Source organism: Mycteria americana, chromosome 9, assembly GCF_035582795.1.
Source record: "Mycteria americana isolate JAX WOST 10 ecotype Jacksonville Zoo and Gardens chromosome 9, USCA_MyAme_1.0, whole genome shotgun sequence".
Lineage (NCBI taxonomy): Eukaryota > Metazoa > Chordata > Aves > Ciconiiformes > Ciconiidae > Mycteria > Mycteria americana.
This window is the reverse complement of record NC_134373.1, coordinates 18,103,709-18,111,581: the sequence shown is the minus strand read 5'-3', so window position 1 is coordinate 18,111,581 and position 7,873 is coordinate 18,103,709. Positions and strand designations below refer to the sequence as shown.

At 37.0% G+C, this 7,873-nt stretch overlaps 1 protein-coding gene across 1 annotated transcript in view; it reads right to left on the bottom strand.

The window, feature by feature from the left end:
* Nucleotides 1–5,968: 5,968 nt before the first annotated feature.
* The window catches only part of LOC142414557 (titin-like), a 243,793-nt gene continuing 241,888 nt past the window's right edge, over nucleotides 5,969–7,873 (bottom strand). The window contains exons 319-321 of the mRNA XM_075511917.1: nucleotides 7,648–7,801; nucleotides 6,421–6,714; nucleotides 5,969–6,296 (exon numbers count right to left, since the gene is read on the bottom strand). Coding sequence (XP_075368032.1) covers nucleotides 5,998–6,296; nucleotides 6,421–6,714; nucleotides 7,648–7,801 — 747 coding nt within the window. The 3' untranslated portion in view covers nucleotides 5,969–5,997. The remainder of the gene's footprint in view (nucleotides 6,297–6,420; nucleotides 6,715–7,647; nucleotides 7,802–7,873) is intronic.

The window sequence follows — 7,873 nt, the reverse complement described above, 5'->3', positions numbered from 1 at the left end:
ATGTCACTGAGGTTTCTGCCAGCTTGTACAGTGTTAAGTACATGTCACATTAACAAATACCTTTTTCTGGCTTTCAGCTACTACAGAGAAAATAGTTTGGACTCCACATTGTGCAAAAAAAGTCTGAGACTGATCAGTGCATGTAGTAGTAAATAATAATGTTAACTACTGCCACAGATAGGATTGTTTAGACAAAAGTTGTAATGATGAGATTCAAGCACAAAATTTGCATATAACTACTTCAGCTCTGTTTTGGGTTTCTCCATGTCACTAGGGCTGGAATGATGGCTTTGTATATACATAACATGTTCCTGCTAAAGTTAAATCAGCGCTTTTATATATACACCTGTGCCAAACTCTGTGGCAAAAATCCTAAAATGTGTTTCAATGAAATCGTCAAGATGATATGCCATCATACTTTTGGCATCTGGAGCTTAAGAAGTCATTTCTGAAAATGATACTTAGCTGGCTGAATCGCAATGATCCATGTGTAGTAAGACTAAAAAAAAAATCTGGATGCTCTTACATTTTCATTTCCAAGTTTAGAGGAGAGTTTATGAGGAATGCCTAATTGTATCATTATTCTTTCTGGTGGAGAATGGGAGCTGAACCTCAACATAGAATGTACAATTAGTGCTTCTAGTTCTGATCTCAGTTGCTTCTGAAGAGATCAATCTGAAATCAATTTAATTTTTTAAATAGTATTTATCACTTAAAGAATATAAGCATACTACATACATTTAGGTGAAAAGTGATAACTGCTAGTTACTGAGTTATATCTCTGAAGTCTCTAACATCAGATAATTAGAAATGGAATGTGCTTAAATGGCTTACCAGCTTGTACTATAAAGAATTAATGATTAGGCACTCGATGATTTGGAGATTTGTGAATACTGAGATTACAAGGTTCAGGGGCTTTAAACTTCTGAAAATTAATGTTTGTTCTTCTTTCCACTTAGTGTATAGTAAGTCAGCTTGACTTTTTTTAACCCCCCCCCACTGCCGAGAATGCAATCTTTGGGATAGCAATACTTCAGAGGTTGCTTCTGTATTAAAAAAAAAAAAAAAGTACTTTATTTAAAAATTGAAATCACAGCTATTTGTGTTGGTTATTTTCACAAGCTATAAATTTGAGTTTTGCTTGTTATGCCACCATCAGTTTAAGTGTTGTAGCTGTTGTTCCTGCTGGTGTAAGTTAGTAACTTTTTAAAGGGGTATAATACCTGAATGAAGGAAATGTCTGTGTCTGAAAACTGTTCTTTTTCAGATGTTCCTCATTATCCTGCTTTAAAAGAGTTAATGTGAAACCTGCATGTTATGGGTGTTTCTTTACTGACTACTTTGAGGGCTGAACCTAAGAGTTTCAGATCCAGATCTGGAAGAGATCTGCTTAGAGGGGATTTATGTAGAACCTGGATTCCCAAATCCACAGTTACCATCCTGAAAATCTCTGCTGTTTAACATTGAAGACCAAAGGACCATATAGGTTTTTATTTCACTTGTAAAGCTCCCATGTGACTGTAACTGTGTATTTACATCCTTAGAATTGCCACTGTCTTGGAAGGACTTGGCCCCTTAGCAGCTAACTTAAGCAGCAAACTAAGGTTCGGAAGCCAGGCATCCCTCTGCCTATACAGCAGGGGGACCAGTGCTTCACTATTTTGCAAAGGCTAATGCATTAACATGAACAAGCTTACTAGAAGATAGGGTGATGGCCTGCACTTTAAAGCATGCTAAAACGTGCTTTACCTCCGCTCTTCCCACTGTGTACATACTGTAGTGATTAGAAGGTGTTATTTAGGAATTTAATTTACTTTACTTAGCACTTTGATATTTGTTAAGTCTGGATAAACAATCCAGAATGTTGTTTGGCAAGTGAGTACGGTAAGAAAGTAGTCAGACTGTTTCCTAGGTCTGCTGTCTGGTGCTGCTGCCTTCTTCGTGGTAGGACACTGTCATTGTGGCTATTTATGCACCAATATACATAGCTACTCCCATAGCTATATCCTGACTGTTCTAACCAGCATGCATATGGGAGAGAAGGCTAAAGATAAGAGCACAACTGTATTTTATGGATGTGTTTTTTTAAAAAAAAAAAAAAAAAAAAGACAGGCCTCCTTCAGCTTTTTCAAAGGGAAGGGTAAAGAGGCATCTCCAAGACTGTCAATTACGGATGTCAAAGGTAACACTTTAAATCCTGTCGAGGGACAGGATGTAAGAGTGTCTTCTCCTTTTCCCTGTATTTCATATTCTCTTGTGATAAATATTGCTTTGGCTACTTCTGTATCTTCTCTTTCTCAGTGCACTCTGTAGGCTGCCTAGGCATTTTCCACAAAGTTTGCGTTCCAGTTGCAGATCGTAATTACCTTACATGGGTCTGACTCTTATTTTTCTATACACTGGCTGTCATTTTCTGATGTGTCAGTGTACCTTATTTTCTCTGTCATCCTTTCTCCCTTGTACCACTGCTGTTTGTACTTTGGCATGTCCCAGTGTGGGAATGACTGAATGATTTATTTTTGACTGTGTTATGCTTTAGTTTTTTTAATAGATATTAAGTATTCTGATTATTACTTTTTTTTTTTTAAATCCAAGCTCTAGAACTTTATCATCTTCAAAAAGGGGGAAGGAAAAAAAAACCACAACTAGAGAAGATTTAGTTTTAATATTTTTATCAGAGATGTGACGTGTTTGTGTTCTGTTCATATAATTTTCTCCCCTTGAAGGGAAAAATCATTGAAACTGGAGGCAATGGTAAAAACTGAAATGCAATGTTAAGACTAGGGTTTCTTGTCTGCTAGTAGTAAAAGGTGTTAGTGTTCTTATGTGTTAGTGTTGTTAGTTAGTATACTCTTAGTGTTATTATGGCTATCCACCATCACAGTTATTTTTCTCAGGCTGCCAAATGTAAAATGTTAGTAGAGAATGTATAGCCCTATAGTAGAATTTATAAAACAGCACACAGAGCTTTGCTAAAAAGTTCTTCCTTATGCATCAGGACCCAGGAAACATGAAGTCCAAATGCCTTCACACACATATTAGTGGTAGGATATTTTTCTGAACTTGGTCCTATAGTGCAACAGATTTTATCTTTAAAAAGAGCAAATGTCGGCTTGTATAGTTAAAAATCCCAATATTTGACCTGATAGAATAAGCACATAATTTGAAATGTTCATTGCTCATTTTATGTTTATTTTTTTATCCGGAGACTATTGTCTCCAATAGTCCAATCTATTGTCTTGAAAAATGTTACTGTTTAGGGATGTGTTCTGTGAAACTGAATATTGAAGCTTTAGCTTGTGACTTTATCGGTGTCAGTCTATATTAACGTTCGCTTAGTGGTCTTGTGAAAAAACACTGGCTCAGCAGGTTGGCATGTAAAGTTATCTATTAAAGCTGTGCTTCAGCAAAGCCTGGAAGTACTTTAAAGCCTGTTTTTAGGCATGTGAGTGACTCATCTGCTTCAAGTTAGGTGTGCTTGTTTAAGTACTGTGCAGAGTTGGGCCAGAGAGGTACAGGCAGAATGAAGTTGCTTAGACTGCCACACCATTGTGCTTTCCTCTTGATCAAGTAAATATGCCTAGACTCAGTAGAGGCCATGGAAGAGCGAGCTTCCAGTAGCATTTGTGGAGAAGAGTCCATGCTTAAATCTGCAGATGCTGTCTGACACTAATTACTTTCTGCTGAGATGACTGACTAGTGCATTTTTAGTGTTAATTTTATTATGTGCCTGTGTACACAAGTTAGTTCTTGGTTAAACAAGACTGTACCTGTGTATTTTTGTGTCTCTTATTGAGTTTGTTGTGGTTTTTTTTAAACATCTAATGGAATTAGAATTAGAAGCTTTCTTGAGGGTTTTTTTTTTTAGTTTGAATGCTTTAAAGATTAAAATAAATGGCCTTTTTTACCTCCTTTTTTTAATTATTCTTTTTTACTTTCCTCCTTAAGGAAGAAATACCACATACTCTTAAGCTCTTTCATCTTTATGATTGTTTCTAGGTGTTCCTGGTTCCATCACTTGAAAAAGTCTGGATCTTGTCCTGACCCAAAACTTAGCTCTTCTGAAATCATTATTTTTACTTTAGTCCTTGTTTCATCCCCATTTATTAGCTTTCCTGCATCATTTGGATAGCTAGTGGTTGATAGTATGTAGGTTTATAGGAAATTTAAAAAGTCTGCTTCTATAGTGAGTCTTTTTGGAATAGGTTTTTAAACATGCTACCTGCTTTACTACTACTGATGAACTTGAGCTTTTTTTTTAGTAGCAGTAGTATGCTGGGAGTCATAGTGATGCATAGTGTTGCTAACTAATGCTCCTGCTTCACCTAAGAGAATTTTACAGCCCCTGAAGCAGTGTTGCTCCTTTTACCTTGTTACTCTTTTCCCATAGATAACCAAAATTGTGACCTGCCTGGATGGGATTTGTGATTTTTTTTTCCTCCCCCCAGGAATATAAAGACAAGCTTTTCTCCTGTAGGTATGTCAACTGACTTGAAGGATGAAAAACTGATGGGGCATGGGCCCTTAATCACCCATGGGAGATGGGAACTTGTAGGTCCAGGCAATTAGGGTCAACTAGTCCATACTAGTTGCAGCTGCAAAAAAAAGGATGCAATAGCCAGGTTTCCTGGAGGCAGTTTTTTAACCACTTTCAGCAGAGACCAGCAATAATGAAGAGAGATTAGCAATTTATCCATATAGGGTGTAGTGGAAGGCCTGGAAATTCACTTAACAGAGGGATAATAAAAACAGCATAATGCTTAGGCATGTGCTAGAATTTATCCTTTGTCAATGAAGAACCTATGAAGAAAACTTTTTTTTTAAAGTCTGACTTTTTTTTAGGCTGACTTTCTGGTAGCCAGGCTGTTTTTTCATAGATGGCTGGATTTTCAACAGTTAGCTACCTGGTTTACATTGGAGAATTGCATTTCTACCTAGTCTTTTCTTTCAGCAGCTCTTTGTAGTGTAGTACAGAAACTGTAAAAACAGAGCATAATAAATAACAAGGAGTCGCAGAGTTTATGGTGCAGAAAGCATGCTTTATTTCAAAGGAATAATTCTATCTCAAGGAGGTTCAACAGCTAACAAGATTTATTACTACATTAGGAGAACTAAAGCAAATTGAAGTGCAGGGCGGTCTTTGATGTTGTAACAACAGTTTGTTTTCAAACTGTGGTTCATTGCTTAGTTGCCTGGAAGTGACTACTGGATGTCTAATACTACCACACAAACTCAATCATTGCACCCTACGAACCTCCGAGAGGGGGTACTGCTGCTGCACTTGAGTACCTAAATAGCTTTGTTGATTAAGGGGATGGCCAGGTGATGTTACTTTTTTAAAGCTATTCAGGCAGTCAATATGTCAGAAACAGTACGCAGATAGTGGGTGAACAAAGTGCTGGCCGCTTGCACTTTGTCCATAAATTGTCAGTCAGGTATGGAAATTATGACATAATCAGATCCAATGTAAAACATTAAAGCAATGCTTACAGGAGGGTAATTGCAAACATCACCAGTGCCTTACATTTCTGATTCAACATAAATATTTGTGCATGTATGAAATACTATGCACAGTATCATCTCTTAGGTGTAGGTAATCTTCAACAGGGAGCCTCTCTACCTGTTGAGGCATTCTTAGACATCAACAATGAGTTGAGGCGCAAAAATTAGTTAAATGTTGAGCAGGGTAGTCGTTTGCTAGGAAACTTTCTCCTACCAACTGTTAGTTCCAAAAGTTACATTTCAAAATGTCATAAAATAAATGGTACAAAACTTCATAACCGTTAACTTCGGCTATATACAGTATGTACATGTCAGTGAAAAAAGTGTTTAAAATTTAGGTCACTAATGACTATAAGTCATAATGTATAGCTCTGGACTTTGTCTCATTCAGGTAGGTATAAAAATATTTTTTTTTTATATTTACAGATCAGATATTTCAGTCCATATATGAATCACTTGTAAAAAGACAAGTGTAAATAATACAGATCAAGCTCTCTAAATTGATCGAATATTAATATTCACAGTGGCGGAATCGGTACCAAATTCATTTCCTAAATTCAGCGTATAAAGTCCACCGTCGTTCTTCTGGACATCCATGATGATCAGGGTGGTTAGATCTTCACTGGTTTCAATGTGGAATCTGCCTTGCTTGTCCTGACTGGTAATTTTTCTCCCTCTGCAGTACCATGTTATTTCAGGAGCAGGTTCACCAGAAAAGGCACAAGATAGTGTGAGAACTTTTCCTTCGTCAATGCTGATATCAGATGGGAGAGCTTCAATTTTGGGTGGTACTCCTTTACAAAACAGGAGAAGAAATACCAAGTTAGTCTGTTTCCACTAAGCCATGCAGCAGGTTTAGGCTGAGGACTACTTCAGGATATTTGAAGCACTAACTCTACCAGTAATTGTATTGCTCACCTCTCAGACCTGATTTAAGCATTTTACTAGTTGAACTCTCCAGTTGAGCCATACTAGATTTCCCCATAATACTGCTGGAGCTCATCTCTACAAAGGATTCTTTCATGGAGGACATGCTTTTGGCAGACATGCTTGCAAATTCCATTTCAGTCATGCTGCTACTGCTGAAACTGCTGAATGAAGCCTCTTGTTTAGAAGAAGCCATTTGAAAGGACTGAGAAGAAAAACTTTCGTGCATGCTTGCGTCGCCACTTGTCTTCAATACTACCTCTTTTGGAGGTTCTTCAATTAGAGCTGGGAAGCATCGCAAACATAGAAGGAAAAACCAATAACGTCACATTAACGAACAAAGTCATGCAGTTCTATATGGTTAATTTTACAGAAATGAAGACACAGCATAGTTTGCTTCAATGGAAAACTGCAGTGAAGTACAAAATTGTTTACAATCATTTGATTCAAGATGTCCAAATCACAAACAGTAGTTTATCAATGAAACAAGTAGGAAATGGAACTGTTACTAGTATGTGTGAGCTTGAAGGAAAAACATACTTAAGAAGAAACAGGTTGTCACACAGCATTTCCTATTAGAGCCATTACTAGAATTAGACACTGAGAAATTGTGTGTTCAGTTCATGTTTGTGGAAGTTGTTAAACATTTTCAAGTTCTTACAAGCACGGTATAGGAAAGTCTGTATTTCACTGCATTGTTCTGTAGCTATAAAAGGCAACAGAAAAGCTCAATCACTGTAGCTTTCCTTTAAACCCAAGCACAGTCATACAAGCAAATCATAGCAACCCCTTGATGCTAGGAACTGGGATATGGTACAGCCAATAAAATACTAAACCCAGTTCAGTTATGGCTAAGTTACCATAAAAAATTTTAACTGTGGAATTACTTTGTTTTATTGGAACAGATTCTTTTAGAAAATGAGGAAAGAGCAAGTGCCAGCACCAAGGTCTTAACACACTCATCCCAGAAGGAATGCTCATAGCCCTCTGTTAACATGCATCTGTTGATGTAATAGAGCATCTGTGAGTTTCTCTGTGGGTGTTACGAAGATTTCTAATGCTGTTTTAGTTCTGTACATATAATATACAAAAGAAATAGGAACTTGTTAAAATACCTAATTCAACATTACCAGTGGCTTTTATCATGTCATTTTAGTAGACACACCACAGCAAGAAATTGTGAATAGTCTGAACACAAGACCTGAAGAACAAACTTACGGAGTACAGTCAAAGATGCTGTAGCAGAGCACTGCCCATGGTAGTTTTTTGCTTTGACTGTGTATTTTCCGGTGTCACTCACTGCTGCATTTCGAATCTCAAGAGAATATATGTTTTTGGAGCGTGTTACTCTGATGTGTGATGAAACAGAAATCTGAGGAGGGAAAAAAAAATGGTTTCATTAAGATCAGTTTTATGAATAATTCTAATTTTTCAAGTAAATATA